Source organism: Melopsittacus undulatus, chromosome 4 (genome assembly GCF_012275295.1).
Source record: "Melopsittacus undulatus isolate bMelUnd1 chromosome 4, bMelUnd1.mat.Z, whole genome shotgun sequence".
Lineage (NCBI taxonomy): Eukaryota > Metazoa > Chordata > Aves > Psittaciformes > Psittaculidae > Melopsittacus > Melopsittacus undulatus.
This window is the reverse complement of record NC_047530.1, coordinates 2,838,755-2,859,051: the sequence shown is the minus strand read 5'-3', so window position 1 is coordinate 2,859,051 and position 20,297 is coordinate 2,838,755. Positions and strand designations below refer to the sequence as shown.

Genomic DNA, 20,297 nt, shown 5'->3' with positions numbered 1-20,297 from the left:
GCTTTAAGGTCCCTTCCAACCCAAACCATTCCATGATTCTATGTAGAAATACCTGTAGAACTCTGCTCACTACCAAAACAATCACTTATTCCCTGGGTGAAGTCAGGGAGCAACCAGCTACAGAAGGGGCAAACAGATGAAGAGAAGCATTAAAACCCCAGTTCCTTGAGACAAATGGTGGCAGAAGTACAGAGCACAGTACCAGCAAACCTGACTCTTCTCTTGGCAACCAAACACAGGTGCCCCAACCAACCCAACCAAACCCTAGAACTGCAACCAGACTTTTAAAGAGGTTAATAGCAAAAGTTTATTTTTCCTGTAACAAAGAGCAGGGTGCAACCATCCCGCTGTTAACGGAGTGACTTCATATTAATCTACAAATTGCTCTGTTTTGTTTCAAATGGAAGACAACCTTATACAATGCTTTTCTTCAACTCCTTTCATCTCAAAGTGCTTTACAAAGTAACACCGTGGGCAGCAGGAACAGCCCTCAAACCAAAACATCTACACAGAAAGATCATCTCATTCCCAGGGCCGCAATGCAGCCACATCGGTGGTGCAATGCAGCAGTGAATGGCACAGGACACATAGAGATCAGATCAGGGGGAACAGATACAAGGAGAAACTGCCAGGGATAGGATTTACCTGAGCTGGAATCTGCAGTATAGCTCTAAGGTAGAACCCAGTACCATCCTGAGAGTGTGCTCAGTGACAGCAAAACTTGTGCTCATGGGGGTCTTCTGCAGGGAGGTTTTCTCAGCTCTGCTGTGAAGCCGTCCTCGTATTAGATTCCAAACAAGAACTTTCACCTTCCCTATTAATTCCTCCCTTTACTGAGCAGAAACACAGCAGCTCAGTTTTTCTCCACTGATGATACAGAGTTCCTACTGTAGCATCTCTCAGGAGAGGATGAAACTTACTGGAGCTGAGGATGGTGATGCGGTTCTGGACATCAACTTGCTAAGGTAAGAGTTATAATGATGGCAGAGGAAACAGTCAAGACTGCAAAAATGCCACATGAGATGAAAACCCCAGGGTAGGTGGTGGCTGAGCAGATTCCTGAGTCACTGACAAAAAAAAGCTAAACTGGCTACAAAACATTGTCATGGGCTTTAACACATCCCTGCATAAACAAGCCTAGGTCTGAGCTCAAGCTGTAGTAGGCCTCCAACAGCTTTAATGACATCCCTCCCAGAACATTGTGAGGCACACAGGAACCACAGCCACATCCCTCATGTGCACACAAAGATGTCTCAGTTTTCCTCATTGGGGATGGCAGCCCAGAAGCTGGGTTTCTCAGTGGACATGCATTTCTAGGTATTATGCCATACAAGGGAGGCCTCAGGACTGCCCAGCCTGGGCATGCTACTTCTGGAAACATGAAGAACCCAGCCCGGACCACAGGTTTTATCTAAACAGTGGGAACAGCACTGCCCAAAGCTCCCTCAGAGCAGGAACACCTCAAAGGCATGTTTGTGAGTGAGGTTTCTAAGAGCACCATGGGGGTACTTCTGCACCAAGGACTGACACCAACACATCAAGGTCTGCATCTGCCTGTGGCAACTGCAGCAGATTTTCTAGAGCAGGAGAAAACATCCTGCACTAACTGCAGCCAAGCTGAGTTATGGCTTTCCAAGCTCACTTTCTTCTGCTGAAGACCACAGGTGCACAGCTCTGGCCCCTGCTCTGGCTGTTCCCCCTGCCTGGATCACCCTGTGCCAAATCGCAAGCTAAAACCAGGAACAAATCCCTCTTTGTGACTCAGCTGGCAGAAAGCTTCTCTTGCAGGCTCCTTTCAAAGGAGCAAGGAAGTACTTGGAAACAGGCTGTTCATGGCTCTCCTTAAGATTATTTTGTGCTGCTGGCATTTACAAGGCCATTAGGGGAGTAAGTGGTCAGTAGGACTTAAGTATATGGCTGGGAACAGTACCCTCCACCCCAAGGAATAACTGGATCAGATGGACAGACAGCCAGCATCTGTCCTGAAAGACTTGCTTACAAAGAAGGTCCAGGACTCCTGACTTGCCCAGGGCTGGCCTTGGGTTATGCCAAAGCAGCTTGCATATAGAAATAAAAGTTTAAAAAAAACATATGGATATACACTGCATATAGGAGACTCCATAGAGGACAGTCTATAGGCAGCCACCCCAGAGCAGCCAGGCCCAGCCCAGCTCTGAGATGGTAGCATGGCAGCTACAGTCCGCTCACAGTTGGAGACGTGGGACAGCTGAAGGTGGAACTTGTGCTTCTTGCTCCTTGATCAGCTTCATGCAGAGAAAGATGGGGAGCAAGTAAGGCCTGCTGCAGGAGAGGCATTGCATTCTTCTGTTTGGCAGACTACGTTTGACAAGCTGTTCATGCAGGACCAGTTTCCTTCCATGCTTAGGCCTCTGCTTACATCTCGCTGGGATAAAACCCAAGCTTGGCCAGAGACATCTCCCTCCGGAGCCGCATGACCTCCCAGTACATCAGCTCCACTGCAAAGTAAAAAAAGTGTGGGGAAGAGAAGGAAAATCAACACCAAACACCAGTAAGCAATGCACAGCTGGACACCAGCTCATGTTATGCTGTGCAGCCCAGCCAGGCTCACCCCCAGAGTGAGGGAAGCAAACACCCAGCAGCACAGGCCCATCAGGTCACCCCCCCACCAACTCCACCCCAGGGCAAAGATCCCAACAAGCTGATGAGCAAGGAATAGGTGAATCTATTCCCACTCATGCTTTTGTCATTTAACTATTTCCAAAGACACAGGGAGATAAGAGTACCCCAAGTGGTCCCAGTTCCTGTCACACCTCTTAATAATAGGACCCAATTCTTCCCAATGGCCCACAGTAGGCACCCCCCCCATAGCCGGCTATTATCCCTTCTTACCATCTTGCCTCACCAAGCCCTGCTGGATGTAGCGAATGTATGTGAAGAAGTTGCACACTGCTGTGATCTGAGGGAGAGAAGGGAAAGAAGAGTCAGCTATAGAAGGAGAGCTCTTAGTGTTGAGCACGTGAGAAATAGTACTATGTACTACCAGATGGCAAGAGATAGGAAGAAAGCTGGCTTTAAACAAACCAAAACAAAAACTCTGGGCATCTGCAATCCCAAGCCAAGATAATACACTATCCATGAGATACACTGTGGAAGAACTCCAAATTACTGATGTAAAACATCAGTAATCACTAAATGTGGCAGCAAAGTCCATGACTTTCCTTCAGAGAGGACTTATCTGACTGCAGAAAAATCTTTGGAGTTAAAGGATTGTGCAGGGAGGTAAGGACATTAGAGACACATTATGTGAGGCACTGGTGCATGCTTCCCAAGGAAACTGTGGATGTCCCATCCCTACAGTGTTCAAGGTCAGGTTGGATGGGACTGGAGCAACCTGCTGTAGTGGAAGGTGTTCCTGACCATGGTAGTGGGTTGGAACTGGATGACCTTCAAGACCCTTTCTGATCCAAACCATTCCATGATTTTATGATTCTATGACTGCTAGTCTCTTTAGTGCAACAAAAATCATTCAACTGAAGTCCATGCACAAACCTGACTTTTTGACTCAGAAATAATCACATGTTGCAGGATCTCTGATATGTAACTGAAGAAAGAATAAACTTCCAAAATGCTCCATTGAATCAGAGCCTCAGCAGTAATATTAACAAATCATTCATCTTCTTCCTTCCCTCCAGAGAAAGGACAGCTTGTTCTCCCAACTATTTGAGTCACTGATCTGTACTGGAACAGTAACAAGGGCCAGCATTTAAAGAGCAGAAAATTACTGCGTTTTATAAAGGAGAATTAAAACAATAATAAAGCAAAACAATCAAAGCCCTGTACTGAATCAAACCATGGAAAGTGAACACACTGAAGGCAGATTGCCTGAAGGAACATAAGGCAGAGCACCGGAGTGTGAGGCAGGGCTGAAACCTGCACCCTTGTCATTGATCAAGAGCCACCTTGACTTCAGGAACAAATTCAGTTCCCACAGGTGTCTGCCAGTTTGAGGGCTGACCCTCAAGTGCATCTTCATTTCAGGGCTTGGAACACTGTTGGAGGGCTGAGGCACACTGGGAATGTGGAGGACTTACCCTGGCCCTGCAGGATGGTGAAATGTAGTAGTAATTCCCAGAATCCCCCAGCATGATGCGGTGCTTGCAGGTCCTTGGGAGGCCACTCAGAGCACATTTCCTGCAAGCAAAGGAAGAAACACTTCAGCCTTCACCAATCCACTGCACAGCAATTCAACAGCCCCATGACTATCCACAAGAGGAGGAAGTGGCAGCTCAGAAGCCAGATCTGTGTCAGTCAACTGAAGAAATAAAATCCCATGGTTGATACGAGCCTTTGGCTCCTAGAAAGATTCCATAAACGGCAAGTTTAGGAGGCCGTAGGCTAAATATCTGGAACCATGAATCATTCCACACCCAAGCAAAGGCTGTATCCTTTCCCTGGCAGACAGCCCAAGACAAAACCACAGAAAACATTAAAGAGATGAGGCTGGAGCAGAGTATAACAAGTGTCCTCCAGTCTTTGCACATCTCTGTGTTCCAGACAAGACGTTTGCTGAAGCAGCTCCACTCAGGTGCTTCAGCTTTCCTGATGGGGCACAAACATGCTGGCTGAGGACCAAACCTAGTCCCAAAACAGGTAAATCCAGCATCTGAGCAGAAAATGCTCATGCTGAGAGCTCAAAACAAGCCACACTACAGTTGTTATGCCAGACTCCTCTTTACTAACTTGGGCCTGATTTGAACCTGTTCTAGTTGAAGCCACATAAAGTGATTTTTCTACTGACTTCATGGAGACTTTCACTGAGGCTTGTAGTTCCTATGAACAAGCAATCCCTCCCTTCTTGCACAGACAGGGAAGAAGCTTAGCTTCACAACTGTAAGGAGATTTCAGACAGCAAAGAAAAGTCTTTTCAAGACAGCTCAGCTCCCAGGGAAAGAGATGTTACATCAACAGATGTAACCACCAAGGTTGCAGCACACCTCTTATTTTCTTGCCATTTCATTCCCCTACTTGCAAGTCAAATGGTTCCCAGCACCAGCCAGTTGTCCTCCTTTCATCACCACTTAAAGCAGTAAAACAGAATACTCTGCTGCATGGTCATCACCATGTTCCTCAGAGACTTAGTGGTCCTACCAGAAGTGGGACATCACTCTCCAGCTGCAAAAACTTGCTCTGTGGGCCATGGAAGAGGACAAACCACAGGGACAGATGTTTCGGAGAGCTTCTGAGCACATTCTGTGCTTGCTTTCCACTGCTAGCAAGGCAAATATTTAGCTAAGAGTGGAAGCGTGGGCTGTAAGCCACCCTCACAGTAAAAAACTTATTCCTTATATCCAACCTGATCTTCCCCTGTTTCAGTTTGAACCTGTTACCCCTTGTCCTATCACTACAGTCCCTGATGAAGAGTCCCTCTTCAGCATCCTTGTACGCCCTTCAGACACTAAAAGCCGTTCTGAGGTCTCCACGCAGCTTCTCTTCTCCAGGCTGAACAGCCCCAACTGTGTCAGCCTGTCTTCATACAGGAGGTGCTCTAGCCCCTGACCATCCTCATGCTGTTCTATAGCATGTCCAAAGTTGCCATATAAAAATTGGTGTTTTGCAACTGGGAAACAAAGGGGAACAAATTCCTTCTGGGCATTTATTGCCAATAGCAAAATTCCTTACTGGCCTGTGTCTGGGTGGAAATTAAACAGGGTTAAAAAGTTAGCTTAGCTCAGCTCCAGCCTCAATGCTTCTAAATGGCACTAAATTAGTAACTTGTTAATGGATTAGAGATCGTTGATCACTCACTGAAAAATAAATACTTCACTTACGTTACAATTTGTGACCGGAACCCACTGTGAAGACATAAAAAAAGAAATCAAAGGAAACCAATAAGGATAAACACAGGATGGGTTGTTCTTGGAACAGGCCTGACACATACTCGTGGAATGGTTTGCCTAGAGATGACAGAAAATGCAGAGGAGAGTAGTAGGAAACCTGCATGCAGCATTCACTGTTACAAAAACACCTTAGCTTAGAACATGCTTGAAGGTAAGGGAGGGAAGAACAAAGAGAGAGAGCCCTGACTGAACTTAAATTCAGTAGCTGAATAAAATCCCCTATCTTTATATGGTATATCATGTCATATCTGCTAAAGCTCCTCCTCTTTGAGTAAATCTCAAGTTGTCTGTCATATCAGATACAGTCACACAAGCTGTGAAGCGGCCATAGCCCCAGTTCTGATGGTAAAGTGGGAAAGATGATATGCAGCAAGAGGAGGTATCTTCTGACCTAGACTCAAACCCACCTGGTGCACCAGCAAGGTCAAGAGCATAAGGTGAGCTCAAACATCACAAGATGCAAGAACATGAGATAATCATAGAATCCCAGACTGGTTTGTGTTGGAAGGGACCTTAAAGCTCATCCAGTTCCAACCCCTGCCATGGGCAGGGACACCTTCCACTAGACTAGGTTGCTCCAAGCCCCAACCAACCTGGCCTTGAACACTGCCAGGAATGGGACAGCCACAGCTTCCCTGGGCACCCTTTGCCAGTGCCTCAGCACTCTGTGATTCTGACTTAATTCTTTCACCCTAAGTTATGCACAAACACACCTTTAGAGAATATTAAACAAGTTGCTACCTTAAGGGGAAAAAATTCCAAACCTATCCCAGGCGAAGGGCATTAACACATCACTAGGTTATCTCCCAAAACAGTCATCTACAGTACATCAAGTGAGCTAATTCCCATTCTCATGGAGCTGAACTACCACTGGTCATAGGCTAGAATACTCAGCTGAACTGTTGAACTGAACTGAACTGTTCAGCTCAACTGAATAAGCAAGGCCTGGCCAAACTCCACTAGACGGTACAAAAAGATGAGTAGCAGAGATGACAAGAGAGCATAAACATAGTTCCTTACTTTGGGCCACCACACTCTTCTGTTGAGACCTTCACCATAGGCAGTGTCTGAGAAGCAGCTGGCTCAATGGTGAGTGTATTCTGCTCCACAGCCACTCGCACCAGCTCTGAAAGCTGTGGCAAAGAGAAAAGAGTAGGAATGTGCAAAGGTCACATCCATAAAGGTGTAACTTTGATGCTGTGGAGTTTTTGTCCTCCTTTTCCAGCACTCACCTCCTGCTTAGTGAAGTCCAGACAAGGTCCTACATCTTCCCGATAAATTCTGTCCAGGAAGGAGCAGGATTTATCCAAGGTTGGAGATTCCTTCCAGGCCTGGAACTCGGCAAATAAAATGGAGTCGACCTGCAGCAAGTGTCCAAGAGGAGTGGGGAGAGGGAAAGTGAGCGGACAGACACAATATCAAAAGGTTTCTTTTACTATGCAGGTAACCTAACTACAAAGCATCTGCTTTGGCAGCTAGAGAGGCTCAGACACCACAGAAGTGTCTGAGGGGAAGCTGGTTTGCTCCAACCATCTTTCATCTCCCACCCATCAGGAGTTCTGTGCCAGACTGACACAGCCATAGTGGGCTTATTCTGCCAGGAACCTGCAGGCACCTCTCTATCTCATCTTTCTCCAAGATGAGGCAGCACCTCTGCTACAAGAAAGCCACAACACAACCACCAAACAGACCAAGTGCTCACTCAGCCCATGGCAGGAATGATGAGAGCAGCTGAATGACAAAGCATAGTGGCATCCAGGACTCAGAAGGCAGAACCCTTTTGTAAGGGAAGGATTGCTACAGAAAAGGATGAATTGGAAAAAGCTATGAATAAACAGCCATCAGCAGGACTGCATTCAGTGAGCCCAAGAACGAGCTCACAGGCTATGCCAGCCCTTTAAAGACCAGTTCAAGCCCAGAACTCTGGTGTTTGTGGAGCTGCAGAAGTAATGGGAACACTGGAAAGCCATACAGGCTTGCAGAGGCAAGCTGAGTGTAGGAAGAGCTCTCTCAAAGGGAGCTCAAAGAACAGGAACAGCTTTCCTCATTCTAATATCTGCTCATTGCCTTGGGCTTGCAAGCATTATCATTGCTCAGTGACATGGGACCCAGGACAGAGCTTGCTCCCATCCCCTGTGCCAGCATGAAAGTTGTTTCCTCCATCTCTGGATGGAGAGAGTCTCTGGCACCTGGCATTTAAATCCCAGATGGATCAGCAGCCAAACCACCAACCTGACTGACAGGGCTTCTCCTTAAAAGGCCAGCAAATCCTGTTAAAGCTGGTGAAAGGAAAAACAAAACTAAAGAAACCCTGCTGAGCAACACAAAGAACATGAGTGAAGAAAGCTGAAAATAGGTCTGAGTTCTAGCACATTCATTCTATGCTATGGACACTGCTCACCTGGCACCAGGAGACAGCTTCAGAGCCACAAGATGGAAAAACAAATGGAGAAAAACAAAAAGAAAACAAAATATGGAGGTTAGCATAAAAGGAAGCTGGAACTGAAAGGCTGGAAGTGTGAGAGGTAGATGTATCCCACCCATCACCAGTGCTGACCAGAAAGGTTACCTGCTGCAAGGACGAGGAAGCATCTGCCCCCAAGGCCTGCCAGCTTGGTTCATAGGTGATGTGGATTGCCTTCCCAGGGATGAAACAGAAGAGCAGAGAGAGGAGAGCAGGTAACCCAGACTTTGAGGGCAGAGAAAGAGATAGACAGTGAAGGGAAAGGTTTAGAGAGACAGGCAAGAAAGGGAAGTAACAAACATGAGACAAACCAGAAGATACAAAGAAAGGCTCAAGTCCTCCCTTCCAGGGAACTAAGCACACTGCTTAAGAAATCACAGGATCACAATCCTCACCTTTTGTCTTCAGCTTGAGGTGGAAAACCAGAACAAATTCTGACATTTTTGGGCTCAGTTTAAGATATGGCATGTGCTTTCCATAGAGCACCAACTCTTTGAATGCCAGGTTCCCTTTTACCACCTCTCACATAGGCTATTAAGGAGTTTGAGAGACAGAAATTAGCAAGTTAAAAAAAACATGCATCCCATCCTGGATACATAAAATTAGTAGTCACTTTGGAATTGGCATTTTAAAGCTCAGGCTATCTGCACCATGTGGAAGTTGCCTACACAAATGACAAGCCCAAATCTGTTCTGACTGAAGGAATGGGTAGCACTGGGAGAGCTCACAGGTCCTTAAAAATACTGAAAACTTTTTCATCCCATCCCTCAAAGTAGCTTCTAACTGACTGCATTTGACTGCAGCTTCCAGCATACCTGGGCTGTTCCACGTTTGACCACTAGAAACCAGGCCTTCACAGTTATCAGACTCATTTTCCTTTGGCTTCCTTTCTCATATAACCTTTGCTCCTCTCTGTCTGTGAATAGTTAAAGGATCTTCATCTCTCATGGCTTTTGCTATCTCAGGACGATGACTATAGCCAATGCTGCTTGAAGCATTTCAGCCAAACTTTATCAAGAGCACTGTGCAGAAGCTGACAAGGCACATTCACTGAATCCACTGTCAAAAGCAGACATTAATCAGTGCTGCCAGCACAGTCCTGTTTGGTGAGAGCCTTCATTTCACAAGCGGCCACTCTGCATGTGTTCTCACGCAAACCAAGTGACTGGGTGCCTTTGTGTTCCCTCAACAATTTTTCAGGCTGCAGCACCCAAAAAGTCACTAGGCAGACATGTTCCCCAACCACCTTCTCATTCATTTCCTTTCTTGCTTCCCAGGACAGCTGCAAATACATCTAGCTAGTGGAAAGTTCCCAGATGGAAAGGTCCTGCTAGCAGGAAGAAGCATTACTTACACCAATGGTCACAGCAGATGGGGGACTATCAAAGGATCACCAAAGGGAATTAAATAGGGTTTGTTTGAAGGATATTCATAAATGCTTTTTATACTTCCCTGCCCAGTTCCTCCAGTGAGGAAGGAACTAAATATAATTCCACTGTGCTCTGCAAAGAAGAGTAAGAACAGTGAAATGCCCAAGAAAAGAGCAAGTGACAGTGACCAGAAGTTGATGGAGGTGTCTTGGTGTCCAAGCCAAAATAGGTAGACAGAAGAAACAACAGCAAATCACACCAGAACAGGCAGTGGACTCAACTGCCAAGGTGCAGCAAGCAACTCTCTTCTGCCCAGCAATTCCTGACACATCCACTCTCAGCACTGGTAACTCCTGAATCTGTCCATGCCCTACAGGGACCTTCTGGCTGCTTCCTCCAGCAGCTGTCCTGACGCAGCCTTCAACATGCTTCTCAGAAGAGGAAATCTCCACAAATGGAAACCCTCCAGAGCTTGCCTCAGCACAAAATAAGGGAACAAGCCACATTACTGCACAAACAACCTCTCCTAACACTGAAGCCACAGAGCTCTCCAGGAAACCCAAGGCAAAAGCCACACAGCTCCCTGTGCACAGTGACAACAGTGGCTCCAAGGGCAGTGCAGTGAATGGCCCTCACCAACCTCTTTGCACTCACGGCTGACAGGCTCTGGAGTCACATTCTGGCTGGCAGCTGAGATCATTGCACTGCTGGTGCTTTTGTTTCGTCCATGGCCCTTCCTGAAGCCAGCTTTAGAAGGGCTCTGGAGCTGAGGGTGCAGCTCCCGGTTTGGAGAAGAAGGTGTTGATGTGATGACCAGTGTCTTCAAAGCTGTTACCTCTGCCTGCAGCATGTCGATCTGAGGGAACAAGGCAAGAGTCAGCACCTTCAGCACCTCCTGAGCTTGAGCTTGCTGTACCCCACCAAACACTAAAGTTATAGGGATCCAGCTACAATTCCCTGATCCATCTCTCAAAGGGGAGCTGGATCAGCAGTATGCTGCAAGGATGCCTTTACCCCCCTCAATCAGCGTCTGCTGGAGAAGGAACAGAGCAAGTGCAGAATCTCAGACAGACTTTACTCTCCTCCAGCCAAACAGCACCATGGCCAGGCTGGGCAGGGATGGCATCAACCTAGCACAGAGATAAGACATAGAGAGTGGAATTCTTACCTTCCCCCGTGCCTCCCTCAGCTGTTTCTCTGATGCCGCCTGTTTAGTGTTTGCTTCTCTCACCATCTTGTGTGCTTCCTGGACCAGAGAGAATTTGAGTCAGCTTGTTGCAGCCCCAACTCAAAGCCACCATGCCAGGCCAAAGCTCTGCTGTATCACATGCTCAGGGCAAGCAAGCAGGTGGACAGACATCACCGTCACAACAAAGGGTTTTACTCTGCCATCTGTGCAGAGCCTTCTCCCAGAATTTCCCAGAGAAAGCTCTGAGTGCCAGAGTCTGGAGTGCATAGTTGACTTAACTAAAGAGTTTCGCTGTCCAAATCCAAGGTCATCTCTTTCACCGATATGAGGTGCTATGAAGAAAGGGAGAAGCAAGTGCCTGCCCCTCCTTGCCCTTGGGAACTGTTTAAAGCTGAGGCTTTAACATTAGTACCCATCTGTGCTACATCACTGCTGTGGAGCAGTTGTGTTTGCACCCAGTCCAATACCTCTGCAACTCTGAACTTGGCTCAGCTTGGTTTCCTGACTCAACCTCATCCCTGTGCTGTCACTGCAGTCACAGCAGACTTGCTGGTTGATCACTGGACTGTTTTATGACCTTGGTTTCTGTCTGTGGCACTAATCCTGATCCAGACTTGTGCTCCACATCTTGGCTCCTCACTGGTGAGGTCATTGCTCTTACTTGTTACTGCACTTTGCTCCCACTTCCCTTGCAGACAGGCCAGCTCTCACTGCACTGGGCATGGCTGCAACACAGCAGAAGCTGTAGCTCAGGTGGAGACCAAATGGCAGAGGCAGCTTAAAAGCATCTCTCACAGGATGAGGGGAGTGGTGTGAATCCCAGCTGGAGCCTCCCTGCTTTCCAAGGTCATCAAAGGAAATGAACAACCCTCAACTACATTACCTCTATGTTTACCCTGAGCCCAGGAAACCAAGCCTCCATCAGGGGATGCTCTCCTGGCCCTCACACTCGGCACCAGCCTGTGTTTCAAAGGTACAGATGGACTCTGTTTTTTTCCTTACTGCTCAGTCAAATCCAGACATTAGAGCTGCTGGTAAATGGGATCTTGCCAGGAAAGAGCTTGGTAAGAATCATGTTACAAGAAATACCCAACCAACAGGCCTTCTGAACAATCACTGGAGCAGAGCATATGAGGACATCCAGCTTGTTCCCACCCCAAGCAAGGACTGACATGAGCCAGAGAATCATCTCTATTATACAGCAGCTGCTTCCCAGACTCAGAGCATGCATAGGAGAGGGGCAGAGAGCTATTCTTGGCTCCAGCTATAACCATCCCCACATCTGTTTTTGCTACCAGATGGAGACCCATACCTAATGTGCTCTTTATGCCACCCCATGGCTGCTGAAAGGGGAAAGAAATGCAAGTAAATACTCCCCAGGAGAAGTTACAAGCCCCTGCTCTGAGGCTGTGCCTGCAGCACTGCCCAGCTCCACTTCTCAACATGGGAAAAGGAAAACAGGAGAAAGGAGGAAGCTGTGGGAGGAGATGGCTGGAAGTTCAGGGAAAGCCTGTCTTAAAGGAGTTAGATGTAAGCTTAGTTTAAGAAATTATGGGAAAAGGAAGAGGGTGGGACCTCAAATAGGCTAGCTGTTAACTCCTCTAGTTCCTGCTCCAGTTGTTCTCTGACTTTTGATAATCTCTCACATTCTTTGTCCTTCAGCTTCAGCTCCTGTTGAGGAAATGGAGAGAGACACATGAGCTCACAGCAGGCCCCAGTAGTGCTGTGCCTGCCTGGCCCAACTTGTCAATCATAACCTTTCCTTCCACCACAGCATGGATCCCTGGTCTAAGACTCCTGTGTACACCACTCCATGTCCCTCCCCAAGTTCTAGCAGGCTTTTTAGGCTGGAATTGCTTATCTGCCATTATCAGGGAGGCTCCACAGTAAGCAATGCCTGCCTCCAACTGCTTTCTGCAGCAGATTTCCAGGAGGAAATATGGATGTTGGCACAGAGGCTTCGGGTCATGCAACTCATGACCTTGCTTCAAAGCACTTTACGGCCACCTCAGCATAATCTCTGTCCTTTTCTGCCTGCTCCAGACTGCGGCACAGCCACATTCAGACCCTGTTCCCCTTAGCATCACCTCTAGGAACATCCCCACTGCTCAAATCTATGCCACCATCCTCAGTATTCTCACAAACTCTGTGCCCTACCTTTTGTGCTTTGTGCAGCTCTTCCTTCAGGAATTCAGATCCTTTTTCACGGATTTCCACTGAAGAGCTGCGTAGACGTGACATGTTGAGCTGCTCAGTGGACTGGGTTTCATCCACACCTCCAGCATCCTGGCATCCAGTCTCTGGCTCCTCCTTGTTCCCTTTGGATGGCATTAGTGGTTTCCAGTGTCCAATAGCTGGTTGCTTCTGGCTGTCTTCCTCAAAATTGGCCTGGCTGTGGGTTACCAACACAGTGAAACTTTATATGGGGGTGATTCATAGCCTTCTTCTAACACTCAACACCAGCCTCCACCTCCAGCCTCTCACAGGCACTCAGGTGAGGCAGGGAAGGTGATAGTGGACAAAGAAGGCAGAAGCAGCTGCACCAGTTCTTTACCCTTTTGGCATGGATTGCTTCCCGCCTGGCAACAGAAGAAATGATCTAAAATAAAGACTTTAGGGGCAACCTCCACTCCTAGCCTGAGACCTTTAAGAATCACACCAAGTCTAGTTTGAGGTGCCCAGCCTGCACTCCTTTTAAGAGGTCTGGTTTCTCAACAGTGAGTATTCCCTCACAAGTAATACTGGACGCACCAAACTTAACAGGCAACACAGTGCTATTAGTAACTCCTGCCGTAATCCTTCTCAACCAGCATGTCTCAGATACTATTAACTCAGGACAAAGCAGGAGAAGTAAGGCCAGCTACTCCAGGAATCCCATTCTCACCGGCTTTAGAGAGCAACCCTCTGCAGCTGGCTTGTTTAGGATGCCAGTATACACTCAGCAGAGCTAAGTTCAGAGACACTCTGAAGCAAAGTAGTAAGGAAAAGTGAGTACAACTCTCCCATTCCCTATCAATGTACAGATCTTAATCCCCTCACTACAAACCCACTTTCTTCTCCCTCTTGCCCTTGTTTTGCAGGAATCGGTTTTTAACCAGTGGTTTCCCACCAGAGTCCTCCACAGAGCTCTCTAAACCAGTGTCTTTCCATTGAGCTGAGATGAAGCCCTGTTTTTTTTTGTTTCAGTGGCTGGCAAGTAGAGATGTACTAGAAAGAAGAAACCAGAAGAGTCACTCAGGATATCTTTTTCCCTAGTGCTCAGCAGGACTTTGCCAACTGTCAGACTAATACAGACCCTGGAAGAAGCTTGATGAATTTAGTAGGCTTTGTAGTTGATGGGGTCTTATGAGAGGAAGGTATAGGCTTTATTTCCTGCATGACAGGGCACTGCAATATTAGTGTTGTCTTGAGCATGTGCATCACCCCTTCTTCATGCACTAAAATGTCCTCATGCAGCCATTTGTCGTTTGAAGTCAGCGATCAAGTCTTGCACACATGGAAGCTTTCTATCGTGCCCAGCCACTCAGCTTGACCCACACACTGCACTACAGATTAACCTGCTGCTGGTTATCTCTGGGTCACAAGCCTTAGCTGAGTGCTTGGAGGAGCCGTCTGTCCTTTTTCCTCTTCCATGTACAGCACCAACCCCTCCTCCTGCACACTCCTTCTGGCTACTGCTTCTTCTCCACTGCCTTCTCCTGAAGAGAAGCTATCACCTTCTTTTGGTTAGGTTCACTTCCCCTCTTCCCAATCTGTTTTCGTCTCCTAAATTTGCCCTACCTCTTGTATTCAAGCCAGGCCTCCCTCTTCCTCCTCACTCTTACTCCAGCCCCACACTGGGCTTATCTGCTTGGCCATGGGCAACTCAAAAGAGCCTTGTTTTCCCTTATTTCCCTTTCTACCCCCCAAAGCTGTCCATGTGCAAGTTGTCCACAGTCATCTTCCAAAGAGGGAAAGAAAAAGCAGCTTGCAGCTAATTCAGCTCAGGTACCACAGGAAAGCACATGGAAAAGGACACACAGAACACTATTTGAACCCTTGGAAGACAAAGAGCACAAGATCCCTGCTGCAGTGTGATGCCAACTGATACAACAGAAGGATAGTCATACATCAGTGTTCAGAATATAGGAAAGAACAGAAACTAACTAATATCCCATTGACCTCACCTGCTTTCACTAAACATTCACTGTGAAGATCCGGAAAAGGAGGCTCATCCCAGTGATACTACTAACTTTGGAAGTATGGAAGATAACATGAAAGGGTGTGTTGGGGAAAAGGCAAGAAAATAAAATTGGTTTTGGCCAGAGGAAAAAGGACAGACAGCTCCTCCAAGCAAAGTTCACCTTGAGCTATTCAGCATGCTGGCACTGCTTGATAAAAAGTGATATGCACAAACATGGAGGGATAAGGCTGACTGAGCAAGCCATGACCAACAGGAACTCCCAAACTGGGCAGGCATCTACAGTTTGAGGTGCAAGAGACTACTGAAGTGAGAACTACATGGTGTCCAGGGCATGCAGTGCCTGCTCCATCCAGATAGGCTGTTCTGTTGGCACATCTGGTTAATCAGAGGAAAAGCAGAACTGCACAGAAGAAATGAAATGGTTTAGAAAGGTCAAGATTAGCTAACACACATCACTTACCTAAACAGTGACATCGCTAATGGGATAAGGAGGTCTCCAAAGGCTCCAAACACTAGGAAATGGGAGAGAATAAGTAAAAGAATGACCCAAAGGAAGGAATGAAACACACTACAGGAATGTGGAGATTTAATGAGACCAATTCATGAAGTGGATCTGCCATGGGGCACAGGAAGCATGGCAAGCAGAGAGGTCTGTTCAACACTTAAACCATCTCTCAGCTGGCATAGTGGATGCTCTCACTGCTGTGGACTTTTGAGATTATACAGAGTAAGCTGCAGAGAACACATCCCTCCAGGTACTTCTGCATTAGAAAGGAAATACACCAGAAGGGAGCCAGCCAGTCCTAGCACCTCCAGCTTCTGTGATCAGAAGGAAGCAACAATCAGAGCATGGAGGAAAAGCCAGATTCAAAACCAAGCAGCAAGGAAAAGGGACATTTCAACACTCCACTAAACTACTAGGACAGCCAAACTAACTCATACATAACAGGAAAGAAAAAAACCCCCGTTGTTTCATTATGACTCTCAAGTTCTCAGATGAAAGTTGTTTGTCTTGGGAGACAGGTATTCCAGTGTATTTCCATGCACTGTGGAAGAAAACTGGAGGATACTGAGGAATGAAACAGTCCCACCCACACTCTGTAATGCCAAGGGACTTAAAAACCTATCCTGAAAAATCATTTCTATTATGGAATAGTGCATTCTCTGCCAACAGAATCCCCACAAGGGCCTTGGCTACACTGGTTCCTGCCCAGCCAAGCCCCATCTCCAGTATCAAGCTGGGGCTTTGAACTACAAACCTCCAGAGAGCAAAGGACCACCGTGTACTGGCACACTTTTGCTACTGCTGCTCTGTCAGCTGTCTTTCATGGAAAAATATATCCTAAATGTCCCATACAGACACAACAAATGCAAACTTGTACAAAAAAGAAAAAAAACCCCTAAAACAACCCAAACAACCTTCTGAAGTCAGTTTCTGTAGAAAAAGCAAAAAAATGTGCAGGATCTGCACTTTTTCCAGCGGGCCCCACATGTTCCTGCAGTGCTGATCCGACGGGGTTATTTCCCTTACAAACAGCCCCGTGAGTCTCTCCAGGTTAAACTCTTGCCCTCCAGCTTGCACAGAGGACCTGAGTGCTTCATCCAGATGGGACAGATCCCTGACTGCTGCCATCCTGCACCACCATGAACCAGCATCTCTCACCACCCCACTAAGAGCTCGGTAAAGGGTCTCCCAGGAGCTTTAGGCAGAGTATATTGTAGCATTTTATTTTAGCTTAACACATAACTTCTATCTCTTATATCTGCCTCAGCAATCACCCACTGTGTCCTTACACCTGAGGGCTGCTGATGGACACGGTATGTCCTTATTCTGTCACAGAACCCCAGACTGGTTACTGTGGGAAAGGACTTTAACGCTCATCCAGTTCCAACCCCCTGCCACGGGCAGAGACACTTCCCACTGGAGCAGCTTGCTCCGTCCAACCTGGCCTTGAACACTGCCAGGAATGGGGCAGCCCTTCTCCTTTCTTGACTTCCACACAACCACAGCTGCAGAGCCCCGAGACCGGAGAAGCCGTCAGGTTTAGGGCTGCAAGGACACGAAGCGCTAACAACAACCACAGCAAACCCAATGGAAGCCCGAGGGGACCCTCAGACACCCCAGGTCTCAGCAACCCAGCGCGGCCCCGCGGAGCCACCGGCTCCCCCCTCACCCCGCTCGGGGGGCCGTAGGCCCGGGTACCCCACACCGCAGGCCCGCAGCGCCCAACCGCCTCCCCCCAGGCTCCACCGCTAACAACCGGCTCACGGACCTACCCCCGCCGCATGCTGGGTCCCGCAGCCGCCGCTCAGGGTGGAGGAGCCACTGCTGCTGCCGCCGCCTCCCCCATGCCCGGAGCCGGCCCCAGCGCTCCGGCTCCGCCTGAAGGACGCGCTCCCGGGAGTGGGGGGGAACCGGGATCGAGGTGCGCTTGCGCAGTGCTGCCCGGCGGGGCCGGGAGGGAGGAGCGGGGGGAGGCCCGGGGGGAGGCCCGGGAGGGGACGTGGAGTTGAGAGATGGTTCAGGTTGGAAGGGAGCTTAAAGCTCATCCAGCTCCAACCCCTGCCATGGGCAGGGACACCTTCCATTAGAGCAGCTGCTCCAAGCCCCTGTGTCCAACCTGGCCTTGAGCACTGCCAGGGATGGGGCAGCCACAGCTCTCTGGGCACCCTGTGCCAGCGCCTCAGCACCCTCCCAGGGAAGAGCTTCTTCCTTATATCCAACCTAAACCTCCCCTGTTTCAGTTTTAACCCATTATTCCTTGTGCTGTCACTACAGAGAGACACCGTCGCTGCGATGCTGAAGCAGTTGTATGCAAGTGGATGGAGGTGTGTGCTCAGCCAGGGGTTCAGGCTGAGCCAGCTCCCATGAACACTCCATCCCTCCCTGGCACACTTCATCCCTCCCTAGCACGGAGTGTGCCCACCTGCTTCTGCTGAAACAGCTCAGTGGGCTCAGTGGGTGGCTGGACAGGGGTGAGAAACCATAATGAAAGGCTGTTGGGTCAAGATAAGGACAAGGAGAGCACTCGGCGGTTACTGGCATGGGCACTATAGCCTTAGTTTTGAAGGGAGCTTAATTTATTACCAATCAAATCAGAGAACAGTAATGAGAAATAAAAACTGAATCCTAAAAGACCTTTCCCTCATCCTTCCCTTCTTCCCAGGCTCAACTTCACTCCTGATTTTCTCTGCCTCCTCCTCCAGAGCAGCACAAGGGGATGAGGGTTGCAGTCAGTCCATCACACTCTGCTTCTTCTTCCTCCTCACACTCTTCCCCTGTTACAACACTGGGTCCCTTCCACAGGAGACAGTTTTCCATGGACTGCTCCAACATGAGTCCTTCCCACAAACTACAGTTCTTCACCACCACAGGCTCACAAGTCCTGTCAGCAAACCTGCTCCAGGATGGGCTTCCTACTGGGTCACAGCCTCCTTTGGACATTCACCTCCATCCCCATGGAGAGTCCTCCATGATCTGCAGGTGGGTATCTGCTTCGCTGTGGACCTCCATGGCCTGCACCATAGGCTGCAGGGGATTCTCTGCCCTGGCACCTGGAGCATCCCCTTCCCTCCTTCTGCTCTGGCCTTGATGCCTGCAGAGTTGTTTCTCTCACATATTCTCACTCTCCTCTCCCATTGCAATTGCTTCGTGCAGCTTCACCCCCACTTCTTAACTATGTTATCCCAGTGGTGCTACCAACTTCACTGCCACTCAAACCCAATACAGTGGGGGAACCTGGGATGTAAAGTGATAATACACAGGAAGGTGAAAGGATGGGAGAAGCCTGGCTGAGAGGAGAAAGGCTTCTTAGTGATGAGCAGCTGCAGGACTGGACCAGGATTCCCCATTCATGAAAAGCACTGGGTTAGGCTTAGGGTTAGGGTGTGAATGAGACAATTCAGTCTCTTTGTTACTGAGCTTTGAACACTGGATCCTGCAGCTCTGATTTTTAGTGGCCTCATCCTTCCAGGAGGCTGTGGGAGCAGAGCAGCTCTCCCAGCAGATGAGAGCAGTCATGTGTCTGCACTGATTTACACCCTCTCTGCAAAGCAGTGGGAACACACCATTCCCTGCCCACCCATTTTACTCCCTGCATCACCAACTGCGTATGGAGGAGCCTCATTGCTCAGGGCACACTCATCCCAAAAGCTCTTCCCTCACTTGCCCTGCTCTGCTAGCACAGAGGGGGAAAAAGGCTCAGCTCCAGGTGATTCCTGGGGCATGTGGAAAAGATTGATCCACTCCACAGCCTGTTGCTGAAATCAAGACGAGCTACAGTTCTAATAGTCACCTGGGGCATTACCCACAGGCAGACAGACAACTGCCCCTCTCAGTGCTGTGAGGTTCCCACCTCCCAGCACGTGCTCCAGGGCATGTCTGCCTGCTGGGAACAAACCAGGTAAACCACTCCTGCTCTTACCCCAGTCCCACAGTGGATCCCACAACCACCTCTGGATTCACTGCAATTGGCAAGGCAGTGCCTCCAATAGGCCAAAAACTGGTCCCATACAAGCCACCCATGGAATATGTTTGACTGGTCCTTCCCCATTTTTCCCATTGTGTCCTACCTTGCCATTGCCTTGGGCTTTCCTCCAGGTATCTCCTCCAAGCCTTCACACACAGGGGCAGCTCCCAGCCTGGTGTCAGCTACTCCATCCTCTGCCTCACTGCCAAAGGCAGGCAAGTTAGACGTGGAGGTCCCTGTACTCATTGCAAAGTGCCACTGTAGATACCACACGGGGAGCAATTTCCTGTCCCAGCCAACCCCATGCTCTGAACTAAATGTTTGAGAGGTTTGTGTCAATGGCTGTAACCTTTGTTATCTTCAGGGAACTTTTGGGAGGAGGGGAAAGATCTTCAGCTTTGCAAGACAGCAACAGAAGTAATTAATCTTAGTAATGATTAACTCCCTAGGCCTGGCTGGCAGGGACGGAGGGTCCTCAGATTAGAAAGGTAGAACTGCTCCCAGGATCCAACAAAGGCAGGAAGAACCAGAAGTGATAGCGCAAATGGGAAGCATGAAGAGGGGATGTGCTGGAGATGTCAAATCCCAGCCACTGGCAAAAATAACTTGTTGGAAGGTGAAAGTGGACCTACTCCCCCTCACTCCCAGCCCCAAAGGGCAGGCAGAGCTCCTGAGGAAGCCTGAACAGACATGAGAGTTCTCCATAACCAGATGAATGGGCTGGCCCTGCAGAGCAGAACCTG

General features: G+C 48.6%; 1 protein-coding gene across 4 annotated transcripts; it reads right to left on the bottom strand.

Annotated features, from left to right (window-relative positions):
• Positions 1–289: 289 nt before the first annotated feature.
• On the bottom strand, positions 290–17,487 carry RAB3IL1 (RAB3A interacting protein like 1). Of its 4 annotated transcripts, none has more exons than XM_034061973.1 (12): positions 17,363–17,487; positions 15,546–15,597; positions 13,060–13,294; positions 12,478–12,573; positions 10,882–10,959; positions 10,354–10,569; positions 7,112–7,240; positions 6,900–7,012; positions 5,811–5,834; positions 4,074–4,173; positions 2,872–2,938; positions 290–2,477 (listed from the first exon to the last, which is right to left on the bottom strand). In XM_034061973.1, the coding sequence occupies exons 2-12, from the start codon at positions 15,557–15,559 to the stop codon at positions 2,395–2,397; spliced, it is 1,155 nt and encodes a 384-aa protein (XP_033917864.1). In that variant the 5' UTR covers positions 15,560–15,597; positions 17,363–17,487; the 3' UTR covers positions 290–2,394. The 4 variants fall into 4 exon arrangements, with proteins under 4 accessions (XP_033917864.1, XP_033917865.1, XP_033917867.1 ...); XM_034061974.1 differs by having other exon boundaries at positions 17,359–17,481; XM_034061976.1 differs by lacking the exon at positions 5,811–5,834.
• Between the last annotated feature and the right edge of the window lie 2,810 nt (positions 17,488–20,297).

Bases quoted from the DNA above. Each gene is read 5' to 3' on its own strand.
- RAB3IL1 (XM_034061973.1), bottom strand. The intron at 4,174-5,810 runs GTAAGTGAAGTA...CTTTGCTTGCAG, and splicing joins TTCCGGTCACAAATTGTAAC to GAAATGTGCTCTGAGTGGCC. The intron at 2,478-2,871 runs GTAAGAAGGGAT...TTTACTTTGCAG, and splicing joins GGGCTTGGTGAGGCAAGATG to TGGAGCTGATGTACTGGGAG.